This window comes from Pristiophorus japonicus, chromosome 2 (assembly GCF_044704955.1).
Source record: "Pristiophorus japonicus isolate sPriJap1 chromosome 2, sPriJap1.hap1, whole genome shotgun sequence".
In the NCBI taxonomy this organism is placed as follows: Eukaryota; Metazoa; Chordata; class Chondrichthyes; family Pristiophoridae; genus Pristiophorus; species Pristiophorus japonicus.
In genome coordinates this window covers 102,016,280-102,033,664 of record NC_091978.1, presented here as the reverse complement: position 1 = coordinate 102,033,664, position 17,385 = coordinate 102,016,280, and the positions used below count along the sequence as shown (strand labels likewise).

Genomic DNA, 17,385 nt, shown 5'->3' with positions numbered 1-17,385 from the left:
CCATGAATCTTGATGACTGGAGGGGCGGGGAGGTGGGGGGCAGTGCTGTGCGGCGAGGACAGGTTGGTGTAGGACCTTTGTCTTACGGATGTTAAGCGTAAGGCCCATGCTTTCATATGCCTCGGTGAATACATCGACTATATCCTGGAATTCAGTCTCCGAATGTGCGCAGACGCAGGCGTCGTCCGTGTACTGCAGCTCAACGACAGAGGTTTGGTGGTCTTGGACCTGGTCTGAAGGTGGCGTAGGTTAAACAGCTTCCCGCTGGTTCTGTGGTTTAGTTCCACTCCAGCAGGGAGTTTGTTGACAGTGAGGTGGAGCATAACAGCAAGGAAGATTGAGAAGAGGGTTGGAGCGATGACGCAACCCTGTTTGACCCCGGTTCGGACATGGATTGGGTCTGTAACTGATCCGCTGGTAAGGATCACAGCCTTCATGTCGTCGTGGAGCAGGCGAAGGATGTTGACAAACTTTTGGGGGCAACAAAACTGAGGAGGACGCTCCATAAGCCCTCACGTCGACAGTGTCAAAGGCCTTTGTAAGATCAAAAAAGGCCATGTATAAGGGTTGGCGCCGCTCCCTGCATTTTTCCTGCAGTTGTCATGCTGCAAAGATCATGTCCGTTTTTCCCCGTAGGGGACGAAATCCGCACTGACTCCGGGAGGAGCTCCTCGGCCACGGGGAGAAGATGGTTGAGGAGGACTCTAGTAACAACCTTCCCAGTGGTTGATAGCAGGGAGATTTCCCTGTAGTTGCCACAGTCGGATTTGTTCCCCTTTTTAAAAATGGTCACGCTCACTACATCTGAGATCCCCCAGCATTCTCTCCTCCCTCCAAATGAGAGAGATGAGGTCATGTAACAGCGCCTCTCCGCCATATTTTAGCGCCTCAGCAGGGATTCCATCCGCACCCGTAGCCTTGTTGTTCTTGAGCTGTTTTACGGCTTTGCCTACTTCTTGCAGCGTTGGAGTTTCACTGAGGTGGTGGCGGGTTGCATGCTGCGGGATGGAGTCGAGAACACTTGAGTCAAAGGCAGAGTCTCGATTTGAGGAGATCATCAAAGTGCTCCATCCAGCGGGCCCTGACAGCTTCAGTGTCCTTGATGAGTTTTTCCCCCGTTCTTTGCCAGGAGTGGGGTGGAGCCGTGGGAATTTGGACTGTAGGTGGCCTTGACTGCAGTGAAGAATCCTCGAATGTTGTGGCTGTCAGCTAGTTGTTGTATCACCTGCGCTTTCTCCATCCACCACCTGTTCTTTAGGTCCCGGGTTTTTTGTTGGACCTCAGCCTTGAGCCGTCTGTAACGTTGCTTTGTAGCTCCCGAGTTTGGTTGTTGCTTGAGGGTCAAAAATGCTCTGCGCTTACGCTCTATTAGTTCTTGGATTTCCTGATCGTTTTCATCAAACTAGTCCTGGTGTTTTCTGGTTGAGTAACCAAGTGTCTTTTCACAGACACTGGTTATGGAGGCCTGGAGGGCAGACCAAGCGCTGTGGGCATTGAACATCTCGGCGTCATCAAGGCACGCCAGATTCGCTGTGAGGCGCTGCCGCCATTTACGCCATCTCCAGTGTGATTCCCACCACCAATCACATCTTCCCCCTCCCCTCTCAGAAGGCACCACTCCCTCCGCGACACCTTGGTCCACTCCGCAGTCACCCCCAGCACTCTCTCCCCTTCCCACAGCACCTTCCCATGCAAGCACAGCAGATGCAACACCTGCCCTTTTACCTCCTCCCTTCCCACTATCCAGGGCCCCAAATACTCCTTCCAGGTGAAACAGCAATTTATTTGTACTTTCAATTTTAGTATACTGTATTCACTGCTCATGACATGGTCGTTTCTACATTGGGGAGACCAAACGCAGATTGGGTGACCGCATTGCAGAACACCTCCATTCAGTCTGTAAGTATGACCTCGAGCTTCTGGTTGCCCTTCACTTTAATTCCCCACTCCACTCTAATTCCCCACTCCACTCCCATTCCGACCTCTGTCCTTGGTCTCCTGCACTGTTCCAATGAAGCTCAACACAAGCTCGAGGAACAATACCTCATCTTTCGTTTAGGTACTTTCAGCCTTCTGGACTCAACATCAAGTTCAACAATTTCAGACCATAACATCTGCCCCTATTTTTGGCTCTCTATTATCTTCCTCCTCCTTCTGCCCCCCCCCCGATCTTACGTTTTTCTTTGTCTGCAATGGCAGCTGCTCATTATTCCACCATTCACACCCTATCTATCTGGACGAACCTTTTTCTAACTTCGGACATTACCATTTCAATTTGGCCCATCATCCCTTTTGTGTCTCTAATCTCTCCTGACTTCCACCCTATCACAGACCTGCCCTTTTGTTCTTTCTTCCCCTCTCCCTTTCATTGCTTCTTAAAAATATGTTCTTTTCAAACTATTGTCAGTTCTGACGAAGGATCGTCGACCTGAAATGTTAACTCTGTTTTTCTCTCTACAAATGCTGCTTGACCAGCTGAGATTTCAAGCATTTTCTGTTTTTATTTCTGGTGCGCAGATCGTGGGTGCTAAAGACAGGATGTTGTCAGCATCCATAGCATTTGTTTTGTCAAGTGTACTCAGCCGCTTCTTAATGTTCCATGGAATTAACTGAATTGGCTGGACACTGGCATCCATGATGGTAGGTGCTTCGAGGAAGCTGAGTAGGTACGTTTGGATGAAGATTCTTGCAAATCTTGTTGCTTGTTCCCATGTGCTGGACTCATCCATTGTTCAGGATGGGGCTGTTCATGGAACCGCCTCCTCTGAGTTGCCTACTTGTTCACTACCAATCTTGACTGGATGTGATTAATGCTACAAAGCTTTGCTCTGATCCATTTGTTGAGTTCACTTAGCTGTCTATAATACACTTAGTGTTTAGTATGCAGATTGCCCTGTGCAGCAGATTAACTTGGTTCCTATCTCATTCTAAGGTATGCCAATGTTATTCCTGCCACACCCTTCTGTATTTGCATTGAACCAGGTTTAGTCTCCTGGCTTGATGGTGATTGAGGAGTGAGAGATGTGCCAAACCATCATGTTAGATTGTGGTGATGTACAATTCTGCTGCTGCTGATGGTCTTCAGTGCCTCATGGATGCCCAGTTTTGGGTTGATGGGTCCCACTTAGCACAGCCACATTACACAATGAAGGGTGTCCTCACTGTTGAAGTCAAGACTTTGTCAGACAACGTTAAGAGTCACCCTGAAGGGCATTTGTGAATCAGTAGGGTTTTGTCACATGGTAATCTTTCTGGTGCTAGCCCACAAATGATCAGATTTATTTAATCCAATTTCACAACTTGCCATGAACTCTGGTGGCTAGTTCAGTGCCATAACCACTAGGTTGCTGAAGGTTGTAAAGGCCTCCAGCAGCTTCAAGGGCTAGGCATAATAATTTATGGAGTCAAGAGCAATCAACAATCTTCTGATTCAGAGGTGAGAGTATTACCACTGAGCCAAGGCTGTTCATTACTCTTGTACTTTATGCCATTATTCATAAAAATCCAAAATATTATTGGCCTTTATATGGTTTTATCAACCTGCACTCGCACCTTCAGGGATTAGAAGCACAAGATTAATTCTAAAAGTGCACATTTCACACTAGAACCTAGGGGAAGCACAGTGGTCGGAAGCACTGAGCACGTACATGTGGTTTGGAATAATGATTATAGTGGCACTGAACGTTGTTATATGCAAACATTGTTTTTGGAAAGGTGGGTTGCTTTCATTAGGTGGCATGAATGGGAGCTGTGTGATTTGTTGTGCCCAGCTGCTTCAGAGAGTGGAATCCTTTTCTGTTGACATAACTGGCGGCATTGAACAAGGGAGAATATCTGACTGGATGGGTGCAATTTAAGATTCATTGCACGTTGAGGAATCCTGCCATTTTGAAACAAATTACTAGCTCTAGAAACCAATGCATCTGTGACTTTCTTTATATATCTGCAAATCTGATTGGCTCATGTTCTCAGTGGCAGCCTGGAATCACCTTATAATATAAGTTCGGGGCCGATGTGATCTTGATAGCTACTGACGGTGTGGCGCCTGTGGTGGAAGTGAGCTGTAAGTTAGGTTGCAGCATTTGGCACAACTCATGACTGGTAGATAGTAAACTAGTTACCAGCAGCAACAAAAATATAAAAAAATGTCTGAGCATTTTGTAAATCATTAAATAATACCTGCTGAGCTCTGTATATCCACTTCAGTCTTTTGTCTAGCACTTAGAAAACTGATATCCAAGGTATATTTTGTAAAATCATTGATTTTTTTTCAATGTAGATAGTCTTGAAGCTATTTATAATCTGGTACACGTTTTGTGGAAGCTTAACAGGAAGCAGGAAGCTGTCTCTTACTGGCTAAAATCCTACAGTTCAACAACAAAACCAACAGCAGAAAAAATGCAGGAAGAGAATGCTTTAAGGTAAGTAAAATTGAGTTCATGCATTGTGTTAAAAGAAAAGTCTAAAGCACCTTAAAACATGAAGTTTTACTTGAGGGGTCCCTTTTTTAATAATCACTAGAAACAGTGCAAATGGAACTGTTAATGTCTCTTGGTTAATGATATAATCAGAAGGATCGAGAGCAATTTTATCTCCATGACCTAGATCTGAGTTCAGTCAAGACTGATGGGATGAAACTCTGTGATTGAGAGTTTATGCATTATGATCAGTGGGGTACGATAGTGGAGTGGTCATGTTACTGAACTAGTAATCCAAAGACCTGGACTAATAATGCAGAGAACACGAGTTTAAATCCTACCATGGCTGTTTCAGAAATTGATTCAGTTTATAAAAAAACAAAATTTGGATATAAAAAGTTGGTACCATTTATAAAAAAATTAAAAAATTAAAAAAAATGACCATGAATCTGTCGGATTGTTTTAAGAACTCAATGGGTTCAGTAATGCCCTTTATGGGAGGAAACCTGGCATTCTTGTCTTGTTTGGCCTATATGTAACTTCAGTCCCATCCCAATGTGGTTGACTCTTAACTGCCCTCTGAAATGGCCTAGTAAGCTGCTACAAAGAAATAACGCCACCTTCTTGAGGGTAACTAGATATGGCAATAAATGCCAGTGATGCCCTCCCAAGAATGATTTTTTTAAAGAAAGAGTGGGTGATGTGGTGGGTTAGCACACTGTCCTTTCACCTCCTGAAGTTAGGTCTGATTCCATCCAAGACTGTTTTGTTGAAAGGCTCCTGTCTCTGCTGTCGATAAGGATCCACTCAAATGTTTGGTCAGCCTCAGTCCAGTTCCAAATAGATGTGAACCCCCAGAACTGTTCCTAATGTTGCACTAAATTGGGAATCTCACTTGGAGGCAATATAAATGGTAGGCTTGGAAGCAGAAAAAAGAAATCGCACCTTTTGAAGTAAGGAAGTGCTTTTGTAAAGTTTGGAACAAGGTGCATTGGTGGGGTAAATGGAGCTTGACTCTGCAATACCTGATCGGGGAGGCCTTGATGCTGACATTGGATGATAAAAATTGTGTGAATGAACACAAAATTCTAGTGTGAATGTAAAATTCACCTGATATTTTTTTCCAAGTAATTTGTTGGTTGCCAAAAAAACCCATTTAGGATAGAGTTTCCGCTTTGCGCACAATTGGCAATCCAGGCGCAAATTGCATTCAAAATTGCGCTAACTTTGAGAAGTGTTTTTTCCCCTCAATTTCTGCTAACATTCATTTGCATATCACCGAATGAAAAATCTGCCATGAAGCAGCCCAATCAGGCAGGGTTTTAGAAAGTAATTATTTTTTAATTTTGTGGTAACTTGGTGCAAGTTGATGAGGATAATGCAGTTGACGTGTTATATGGACTTTCAAAAAGCATTTGACAAAGTAACCACATAATAGTCACGTTAGCAAAATTAAAGCCCATGGGATTAAATGGACAGTGGAAGCATGGATACAAAATTGGCTAAGGGATGGAAAGTAGAGCGTTGTGGTGAACGGTTGTTTTTCAGACTGTAGGGAAGTATATAGTGGTGGTTTTCAGGGGTCGGAATTAGGACCACTGCCCTTTTTGAGATATATCAATGATCTGGACTTGGGTATACAGGTCATAATTTCAAAGTTTGCAGATGAAACAAAACTCAGAAATGTAGTAAACAATGAGGGATGCAGACACATGGTGGATGAGGTTTAATGCAGAGAAGTGTGAAGTGATACATTTTGGTAGGAAGAATGAAGAGAGGCAATATGAACATTTTTAAAGGGGGTGCAGGAACAGAGACCTGAGGGAGTATGTACACACATCTTTAAATGTGGTAGGACAAGGTAAGTAGGCTGTTTAAATAAAAGCATATGAGATCCATGGATTTATTTAATAGAGGCATAGAGTACAGAAGGAAGGAAGTTATGCTGAACCTTTTTTTAAAAAAAAAACACTGGTTAGACTTCCGCTGGAGTATTGTGTACAATTCTGGGCACCACACTTTAGGAAGAAAGTCCAGGCTTTGGAGAGATTAACTAGAATGATACCAGGGATGAGGGATTTCGGTTATGTGGGGGACTGGAGAAGTTGGGGTTTCTCTCTAGAGCAAGGAAGGTTAAGAGGAGATTTGTTAGAGGTGTTCAAAATCATGAATGATTTTGATAGAGTAAATAAGGAGAAACTGACCAAAGGGCACAGATTTAAGGTGACCAGAGGCGACATGAGGAATTTTTTTTTTTACACAGTGAGTTGTGATCTGGAATGCACTGCCTGATTAAGCAGATTAAATAGTAACTTTCAAAAGAGAATTGGACAAATACTTTAAGGGAAAAGATTTACAAGGCTATCGGAAAGAGGATTAATTGGATAGCTCTACCAAAGAGCCAGCACAGGCATAAATGGCAGAATGGCCTCCTCCTGTACTGTATCATTCTATGAATCGAGTTGAAAATGGGTTTATCACAAAAAATAAGCATTTTTAATGAGCGTGTCTAGTCCACCACCTGTGTTTAATCCAATTTTAAATAACTGACAATTACTTCAAAAAAACTATACAAAACCATTTGCTAGTTATATTGGTGTGCAATAGTCAGTTCCTTAGTAATTAAAAAAAAATTATAAAAGCTTTTAAAACATGCCTATTAATATCCTTGTGCCCCCAAAAAGCTTAATTTTAAGAGCCTCCTTGAAGGCACGCAAATGAGCGCAATTAGCAGAAGCTCGCAATGCTGATTAATTCGATCAGAGGTTGTGGCCAGTTTTTTGGGGTGGGGCCAGCTTCTAACGCAAAGTGTTTTAAACTAGCACAAAAGACTGCGGAAACTCGATTTGCACTTGATGTAATTTTTGCGTTTGAAATTTGATTTTGGGTGAATCGCGCTGAGAAAGTCAGCAAAACCTAGCGGAAACTCCAGGCCTTAATATATTAATTATTAGTTCATTGCTTTCTGGGAAATACATAGAAATAAAATTTTCATAAACTAATCTCTTCATTCTAAAGAGCCAAAACATGAAAACTTAAATAAATGGTTTATTTTGGCCCTGAAATATCCAAGTACTCTGCACTTTCAATTTAAATTCAGTAGCCTGATGACGTGCAAGTCTTTTTCATCAAAATGAGTTGAGCAGTTTCAACCCAGTTCTTGGGGACACAAGATTCCATCGTAGGTGACTAAATTGGCTTATGAAGGAAAGAGAAAAATTTATACTGGTAAGTAAAGGATACTCTTCTAAAGTTGAGGTCTCTACACATTGTTGAGTCAACGTAAAAGAATGCTTAATCTGCATCTGGTCTGTGATGACCTGACCTAGTGCTCAGTGCTGAAGGTGAGTGTCAAACTAGAAAAATATCCCATTCCCCAACACTGCCATCTTGGGTTTATTTTAAAAAAAACTTGTTTTCTTTTTCAGAAAATTTCCCTTATTCTTGATTTCGCACCTCAAAGAAATAAGCACTTCAGAGGAAGAAGCCGTTTCAAAAAAGTTGCAGGCATATTGCAGCACTCATTCTGAAGAGAAACTAACTGTGCAATTTCTGAGACCCACATCTTATTCGTGACCTTCACAAACTATTCAGGTCCATTTCAAAGAAAACGGTTGAGAATATACTGAATATGCAACCAAACTAAATGATATTCAAGAACAGATATGACTGTCAGTTGCATAATTTGGCAAGGATACAAACCTTTGACAGTGGAAGAGTGTACTCCATATAGCAGTGTTGGAAGAGTGTACTCCATATAGCCGTGTTGAAAGAGTGCCAAAAGATTTCAATCTTAGTTACTACTGAAAGTTAAAGCACCTTTTTGTGTTGCTTTCAAACAAACCGATGATCCAACCTTTAGTAATTAACTAATTTGAAAGATTTTATTATATCAGGATTTTATTTGTATCTTTTATGAAGTTCACATCACACTGAGACAAAAGGGCATATTTAAATATTTCCAAGTAGGAAACATTTTCTACAAAAATAAATGAAGTGGCAAGAAAATTATCTCTGGAGATCCAAGTCCAGGGTATCTTTTGTATTAAAACAGATTTTACTTTTCAGGTTTCACTAATGAGCAGCAAGACTAGATTCAGCTGCTATACTCAGAAGTCATGCTTTGGGATTTCTGACTGCACCACCACAGAACCTGTCATTCAGTTAGATCATGGCTGATCTGTACCTCAACTTCATTTACCCACCTTTTTTTAATATTTTTTGATAATGTTAGCCAACAAAAATCTATCAATCTCATTCTTGAAAATTTCAGTTGACCCAGTATCCTGAGGGGGGACCTTTATGTAATATTTTTTAAATGCTACCATTAACCTAAACTTAGCTCGAAAGGGGGTAAATTCACAGGGCTGCAGGACTGGGAGATTAGGATTGTGTTTCAGATGGATTGTCATCCAGCGTACTGAAGACAATAAAAAAAGAGTTTTAATGTTCTAGTGATTGTTCACACTCATTGCTGCTGTGACAATTCTGTTCATTTGAACATAGCAGGCATCATTGCTAAATTCAGCTGGTGGGCTACTTACCTCTGGACTCGACTATTCCACTGCCCTCCTGGTCGGCCTCCCAACTTGCACCCTCCGTATATTTCCCTAGAGTCTGAAAAACAAATATTCACCACAATCTCTTAGCCAACTGTCCCTGAACCAATATTGTATTCACTCTGCCACTGTCCTTTTAATCCCATGGGTTTTAATTTTTCTAATTGTCAAATCTGTTACATGGTACTTTATCAAACTTTTTTTAAAAGTCCATACACATATCAACCATATTATTCGCATCGACTCTGTTACTTCATCGAAGAACTCAATCAAGTTAGTCATGCACGATTTGCCTTTAACAAAGCTGTGCTGACTTTCATTTATTAGCCCATACCTTTCCAAGTGCCAATTAATTTAATCCCAGTATTCAAGATTCAAAGGGTATTTGCAAGATAAATATTCATATGTTTAACATTGTTACAGATTCGACAAGAGACCTTGGACTTCGAAGACAGAAGATGAAAAGACAGTTTAGATTTAAATAATTTGAACAGAATCTTCCCTAGTCTCTTTAGCTCTCTAGAATAATTGTCAACTATTTAAGAACATAAGAAATAGGAGCAGGAGTAGGCTATACGGTTCCTCGAGCCTGCTCTGCCATTTAATACGATCATGGCTGATCCGATCATGGACTCAGGTCCACTTCCCTGCCTGCTCCCCATAACCCCTTAATCCCTTATTGCTTAAGAAACTGTATCTCTGTCTTAAATGTATTCAATGTCCTGGCTTCCACAGCTCTCTGAGGCAGCGAATTCCAGATTTACAACCCTCTGAGAAGAAATTCCTCCTCATCTCAGTTTTAAATGGGTGGCCCCTTATTCTAAGATTATGCCCCCTAGTTCTAGTCTCCCCCATCAGTGGAAACATTCTCTCTGCATCCACCTTGTCAAGCCCCCTCATAATCTTTCTTATCTTGTAATCTTATATTTCTGAGGATTTATTTGTTTTGATCCTGATTAATCTTTCTGGGATTTCTCACCTCCCTTGTAACAAAGCCATTGATTTTACTTGGGATGTCTTTGTTTGGAGAGGGAATGTTGCTCATATCTTCCCCTGTGAGTACTTAGAGGAAGTAATCACAGTATTTACTATTTTGTGATTGTCCTCACTTTTAATCTTGCACCTGTTATGGTTTTCATCTCTTCTCTGACTGCCCATATGGATTTTTTAAATATTATGTTTTGCCTCAATTGCTATGTATCATTGGGCAAGTCCTTTAAGGACTCTGTTATTAATAACAACAGGGTCCTGAGCAATGTAGAGTGCGCCACTGTGAAACCCTGTGACTGGCAAAACTACCTGCATCATCTTCTGTGAGTTATTGGTCCATCTTGTCAAAGTCTATATTGTTAATCATACTCCTGCTTCGTTGCATCGTTAGCAATAAAAAAAACATTGTATTTTAAATGAATTTGAAACTAAAAAGTGTTTTGATGAAATGAAGCACACCACATTCAGTCAATAAAGTCTATGCCTGTTTTACTTCATGAACTAGTCTGTCTAATCCCACTCTCTTGCTTGCACCCTATAATCTTTCATATTGTTATATTGACCTGTCATTTGAAAAGGATAGATTTTATACATTAAACAGGTTTTCATCTGTGAAATCTTGAAAACCGGTGGATATTATGGAAAATTTAGGAATTGGTTTGACTATTGTCTACAGGAATGATGGGGAAAATGGATCTACAGAAAAGAGGAAAAATGGCAGAGGGGGAGGAATAGCCTTAGTGATGAAGGATTAAATCACTTCAATGATCAGAGAATATAAAAGGTAAGCAGGCAGTGAAGAATTTATGGGTAGAATTAAGAAATAAGAAATGATTTAAGACGAGGGAGAGTTGCGTTTTGGCCCACTGGTAGCAGCTATGAAGTGCTAGATTGTATAAACACAGAGATTAGACAAGCATGTAGCAAAAGCAGAGTGGTTTTCTGTTGGGAAATTAATAGGGCGACTGAACACCTCAAATTTTCAGTTGATCAGATAGAGCCAGCATAGATTTGTGAAAGGAAATCATGCCTGACTAAGCTGACTTACTTTAGTCACCTCAAAAAATTAATGGGCATGGGAATGTCTATGGATGTTATTTAGATGGACATAGAGACTTCGGGGTCCAGGTACATAGATCATTACATTTCATGAACAGGTACAGAAAATATTGAAAAAGGCTAATGGAATGCTGGTTTTTATATCTAGAGAGCTAGATACAAGGGGGTGTAGAAGTTATGCTGAAGTTGTACAGTTTGACCACATCTGGAGTACTGTGAGCAGTTCTGGGCACCACACCTTGGGAAGGATATCATACAATCATAGGAATTTACAGCACGGAAGGTGGCCATTTCGGCCCATTGTGTCCGCGCCAGCTGTCTAAGAGTAATCCGGCTGATCCCACTTTCCAGCTCTTAGTAGTCTTGTAAGTGCACATCCAAATATCTTTTAAATGTGGTGAGGGTTTCTGCCTCTACCACCCTTTCAGGCAGTGAGTTACCAGACCCCCACCACCCTCTGGGTGAAGAAATTTCCCTTCATATCTCCTCTAAACCTTACCTCAATTACTTTAAATCTATGCCCCCTAGTTGTTGACCCCTCTGCCAAGGGAAACAGGTCCTTCCTATCCATTCTATCCAGGCCCCTCAATTTTATACTCCTCAATCAGGTCTCCCCTTAGCCTCCTCTGTTCCAAAGAAAACCAATCCAGCATCTCCAATCTTTCCTCATAGCCAAAATTCACCAGTCCAGGCAACATTCTTGTAAATCTCCTCTTCACCCTTTCCTGTGTAATCATATCTTTCCAGTAATGTGGTGACCAGAACTGCACACAGTTCTCCAACTGCAGCCTAGCCAGTATTTTATACAGTTCAAGCATAACCTCCTTGCTCTTATATTCCATGTCTCGACTTAAACAGGCAAGTATTCCATATGCCGCCTTAACCACTTTATCTACCCGCCCTGCTACCTTCAGGAATCTGTGGACCTGCAATCCGAGGTCCCTTTGTTCCACTACACTTTTCCATGTCATACCCTTTAATGTGTATTCTCTTGCCTTGTTAGATCTCCCCAAATGCATTACCTCACACTTATCTGGATTGATATCCATTTGCCACTTCTGCCCACCTGACCAATACATTGATATCTTCCTGCAGTCCACAGCTTTCTTCTTCATTATCAACCACACAGCCTATTTTAGTGTCATCTGCAAACTTACCACAAAAAGCAAGGGATCCAGCACTGAGCCCTGTAATTACTCGATCTATCCCTTTCTCCCTTTTTTAACAAAGGTACATTAGCAGTCCTCTGGCACGCACCTGTTGCCAGAAAGGATTGGAAAATGATGGTCAGAGCCTCTGCTATTTCCTCTTTTGCTTCTCTTAACAGCCTGAAATACATTTCATCCGGGCCTGGGGATTTATCCACTTTCATAGCTGCTAAGTCCCTTAATCCTTCCTCTCGCTATATCTTGTCCAGTATTTCACACTCCTCCTCCCTCATTGCAAAGTCTGCATTGTCTCTCTTTTGTGAAACCGGATGCAAAGTATTAATTAAGAATCCTACCCACGTCTTCTGCCTCCACACATTTCCTTTATGGTCTCTAATAGGCCCCATTCTCTCTAGTTATCCTCTTGCTCTTAATGTATTTATAAAACATCTTTGGTATATATTGACCTTGGAGAGTGCGGCGTAGGTTTACCAGAATGATATCCGGTCTTCAAGGGTTAAGTTACGAGGAGAGATTACACAAATTAGTGTTGTATTACCTAGAATTTAGAAGGTTAAGAAGTGATCTGATTGAAGTTTTCAAGATATTAAGGGGGATAGGGTAAATAGAGACAAACTATTTCTGCTGGTTGACAATTCTTAGTCCAGGGGGAATAGTCTAAAAATTGGAACCAGACCTTTCAGGAGTGAAATTTGGAAACACTTTCACAGACGGTGGTAGAAGTTTGGAACTTTTGTGCAAATGGCAATTGATGTTCGATTTAAAATTCACAATTGATCTGAGAGTGATAGCTTTTTGTAAGGGTAGGAATATGGCTTTCGGTCGCTGATTAGCCATGATCTCATTGAATGGTGGAACAGGCTCGAGGGGTTCAATGGCCTACAACTGCTCCTATGTTCCATCGGAAACCGAGGCAGAGCTGAAAACCTATTTAAAACATTTTTTTACATGTTTAAATCAAAATGGGTTATATTTTTAAAGCCTAAAAGTGGTCATTGCTAGATCTGCGATACTCGAGCATTTGGGCCATCATCCGGAACAAGCGCTATAGTATGACTCAACAAAAAGGTAGCGTTGTGTCCTTTCCGGGTACGATGATTGACAGCTGAAGGCGGTCTCACAGCGGAGCGGCTCGGAAGGTCTCGGGACGCGGCCGCGTGAGCCAGGAGGGGCGGGGATGGTGACGTCAGGGCTCCAAGGAAGATTCTGGATTGGGCAGCCTCGTTGTGAGCTCGGAGTGACGCGCCGTTGTCGCGGAGCGGCTGGAAGGGTTTTTTTTAACAGCTCGGGAGCTGGGGCGAGCAGGGACCAGCGAGTGACGGGAGAGAAAAATACAGAGGCACCAAACTGAACACACCTGTAATCCAAGGAGGGAGAGCGACTGATCCGCTATGGCTTCGGGAGGAGAGTGAGTATATCCCGGGGATGAGTGAAATAAACTGGGAATTTTCCGGGATGTGTTGGAAGGAGAGGTTTGTTCCCTCCCTCTCTTTGAAGGCCGGTAGGCCTCAGGCTTTTCCTCATACACTGCAGCAAGGGGGAGGGAGAGGCTGGCTTGTTCCTCTTCCAATTTCACTGTGTCATTCAGGCCTAGCCGGGAGAGGCTGGCTCCGCTTGTCTTCTTCAAGGCGCTGAATTCAGTCAGCTGAGGTTCTGCCCTTGAATTATTTTCTCCTCCAGCTCGAGTGCCTGGATAAACCCCGTGCCGAAAGGGCTTCGCAATTATTTACGGCAATTCGTTTCTTTTGAGTGACGAGAATGACGAGGGCGATTTTTTTTTTAGGGCCTAGTCTGTGGGGCCTCGCAGCGTTTCCACGGTCGCTGCCGCTGACATCTTGCAAAGATCAAGATCTAGCAGAGTGGGATTTAATTATTTTTTTGTTTATTTTCCAAACCTCCGAGTGTGACAGCCTGACCCACAGCACAGCGAGCCTGCAAGTTTTTGTGTGAATAAGTAGCACCCGTTCACTTTTTTAAGAGTCGATATTGTATTTATTTCCCCTCCATTCTTTTATCTCCTGATGTTTGAAAATGTGCCACTTGGACTATGCAGCCGTAAAAATTGGGCTGGATAGGAAGTGAGGTAAATAATTGAAATATTGAAAAAAATAATTGACTTCTCGAGCGTTTCCATTTTGAGTTGGGAATCCGCATTTACAATTACAAATTCACATGAATTAACACCATGGTTCATTAATAACTGAGACATTCATATTTTACCTGTAAAAAATTATACAGTGTAAGTGTACACTTAATAATTATTTTGAAATAAATTATATACCCAAATCCCATGAGATCGTAGATACTTTTTGGTCATCAAAGAGTCATTGGAAAAACTGTAACTCTCATAGAAACATAGAAAATAGGTGCAGGAGCAGGCCATTCAGCCCTTCTAGCCTGCACCGCCATTCAATGAGTTCATGGCTGAACATGAAACTTCAGTACCCCCTTCCTGCTTTCTCGCCATAACCCTTGATCCCCCGAGTAGTAAGGACTTCATCTAACTCCCTTTTGAATATATTTAGTGAATTGGCCTCAACTACTTTCTGTGGTAGAGAATTCCACAGGTTCACCACTCTCTGGGTGAAGAAGTTTCTCCTCATCTCGGTCCTAAATGGCTTACCCCTTATCCTCAGACTGTGACCCCTGGTTCTGGACTTCCCCAACATTGGGAACATTCTTTCTGCATCTAACCTGTCTAAACCCGTCAGAATTTTAAACGTTTCTATGAGGTCCCCTCTCATTCTTCTGAACTCCAGTGAATACAAGCCCAGTTGATCCAATCTTTCTTGATAGGTCAGTCCCGCCATCCCTGTGTATTTGTGTATTATAATGCATTTGTCTGATTGCCTATCTATAAAGAAGGCAACAAACTGAAGACACATGAGAAGTTGTAACCAGCAGTAAAATTACATGTGCAGCCAGAAAATCACCAGGAAGGTTTACCTACTTGCCCCAAGTTGCACGGTTGAGATCATCCCAAGATTGCCTTCTGAGTGGACACCCAATTTTCCCCACAGTTAGTGGATGTCCCTATTCCTGGTGATTTTACTTCTTCAGCGAGTCCTGTCAGTGAGTATCTTTACCCAAATGTGCAGATACTGTATAAAACCCTATGTATCTGGAAGTGCTATGTTGTCTATATTATGACTTGAGACAGTACACATTTAAATTATTTACATAAACTGCTTGTGAAGCCTGCCATGGTTGAATTACCCTTTGAAATCTCCTGCCTGAAGATGTGATAAACATCAATGTGGTTTTACCTGTTGTTGTACTGCACTCTAAATATTAATCAGGGTAACTGGTTTGTACTTTTGTTTCCTTCGAATGATGGTGAAGGTTGTTCCTAATACTTCATTTCATATCCTGAAAGCTCCCTTAAGTAGGATTGAGTTCTGTAGTTCCAAAATTGTCACTGAATTAGACAAACCATGACTTATTGCAGTTTAAAAATACATATTTTTAGCTTGGCCAATGCCAAATGAAGTTGTTGACTGTACCATGAGTGGAAATGGTTTCCATATTCTTCCCTATGTACACATTATTTTATGCCACAAGTTTATTTTGGACAATTATAATGTGGGTTTTGTGCTGTAGAGAGCCCTTTAATACCACCATTATTCTGCCTATTGTTCCACCGACCATAGGGTTGACTGACTGCCACCTTGAAACACCATCTTAGTCATGTGTGCCTTACATAATTTATAAAAAAGAAAACACCTGCAACATTGTTATCCATTTGTCACAGAACTGGAATACACTTTTTTTTTAACCAGAGATAGAGTGAGTTAGATTGCAGGATCTAGTACTGTAATTCAGCGCTCTCCCTTCATGTCATTTAAGCTTCCTATGTTCATTACGTAATCTCTTGGTGAAATGTGAGATGCAGGTCATGATCCTTTTTTCAATAAACAATGTCTACTCAGTCATGGAGTTAGAAATGATTCTTGCAATTGAGTGTGTATCGATGTCAGTTGAGGATAGGAATGGGTTCAACTGTGATGTTTCCCTCCTTGTTAAATAGTTGTTCATCATATTGCCGAGATTTGTACGTGAATAATGGGACACTTGGGTGATGTGTTGAATGGCTGCTGACTCCTGTGGAACTATAGCCTTGTATGAATTGCTGCCAGCAGGAGATGGGGGTGGGAGAACTTCAAGGTTTTCTTGCGCTCCTGGGGGATGTGCATTAAGAATACATCTATGCAAACTGTCAAATAGTAAGTACAGTGTAGCTATCCAACTCACGTTTACAGATTTTAATTTTCAAACATGGTTGGAAAGGGTACGCGACATGTTTATTCTAAAGCCAGCATTGTACGGAAATGATTTGGCACAATTTACTGCAATTCTTATTTCACTTATTTAAAACTTCTCTAATATAGCAAATTATTCATTCATTAATTCTGAATGTCCAAAAACTATGCATCCAAGTCCAACGCTCTCCTGGCCGGCCTCCGACCTTCCACCCTGCATAGTCTTAACCTGTCCGTAACCTAACTCGCACCAAGTCCCGTTCACCGATCATCTCTGTGCTCGCTGACTTAAATTGGCTTCCGGTTGAGCAATGCCTCAGTTTTAAAATTCTCATCCTGTTTTCAAATCCCTCCATGGTCTCGCCCCACCCTATCTTTGTAACCTTTTCCAGCCTTACAACCCTCCAAAATATCTGCACTCCTCCAATTCTGTCCTCTTGCACTTCCCAGATTTACTCCCTAAACCCTTCTGCCTCTCTTTCTAAGATGCTCCTTTTATAATCTATCTCTTTGTCCAAGCTTTTGGTTATCTGCCCTAATATCTTGGTGTCAAATTTTGTTTGATAAGGCTCTGTGAAGTGCCATGTGCCATTTTATTATATTAAAGGTGCTATATAATGGAGATAATTATACAATTGTAATTTAATCAAGGATACCCTGATTTCTGTTGGGTAAAATATCACAAAATTTAACTTCTTACTTAGTGTCTGATGCTCCATAGAAGTCGTGACTGCATTGGGGCAGGAGTGTTCAATAAGTGGCCACGAATGCTGGAAATCAGTCCTTTTTGCTGATCTCGCTCTTTGCTGGTTTGTCCTGTTTGAATGGAATGGGCTGTTTTTAGCAATGTTGTCTCATTGGTGGATAATGAGTAACTTGAGATGTATGCAAATTAATGGAAACATGGATGTAAATTTTATATGTGGTCCTG

At 41.6% G+C, this 17,385-nt stretch overlaps 2 protein-coding genes across 4 annotated transcripts in view; both read left to right on the top strand.

Annotated features, from left to right (window-relative positions):
• fancg (FA complementation group G) overlaps positions 1 to 10,448 on the top strand; it is a 78,600-nt gene extending 68,152 nt beyond the window's left edge. The window contains exons 13-15 of one of the 3 annotated variants that reach the window (XM_070862505.1): positions 4,280 to 4,421; positions 7,847 to 8,012; positions 9,401 to 9,444. In XM_070862505.1, coding sequence (XP_070718606.1) covers positions 4,280 to 4,421; positions 7,847 to 7,994 — 290 coding nt within the window. In that variant the 3' untranslated portion in view covers positions 7,995 to 8,012; positions 9,401 to 9,444. Of the gene's footprint in view, positions 1 to 4,279; positions 4,422 to 7,846 lie in introns of all 3 variants that reach the window. The other 2 variants (XM_070862506.1, XM_070862503.1) reach the window with 2 other exon arrangements.
• A 2,979-nt stretch (positions 10,449 to 13,427) lies between these two features.
• vcp (valosin containing protein) overlaps positions 13,428 to 17,385 on the top strand; it is a 68,037-nt gene continuing 64,079 nt past the window's right edge. The window contains exon 1 of the mRNA XM_070868424.1: positions 13,428 to 13,603. Coding sequence (XP_070724525.1) covers positions 13,587 to 13,603 — 17 coding nt within the window. The 5' untranslated portion in view covers positions 13,428 to 13,586. The remainder of the gene's footprint in view (positions 13,604 to 17,385) is intronic.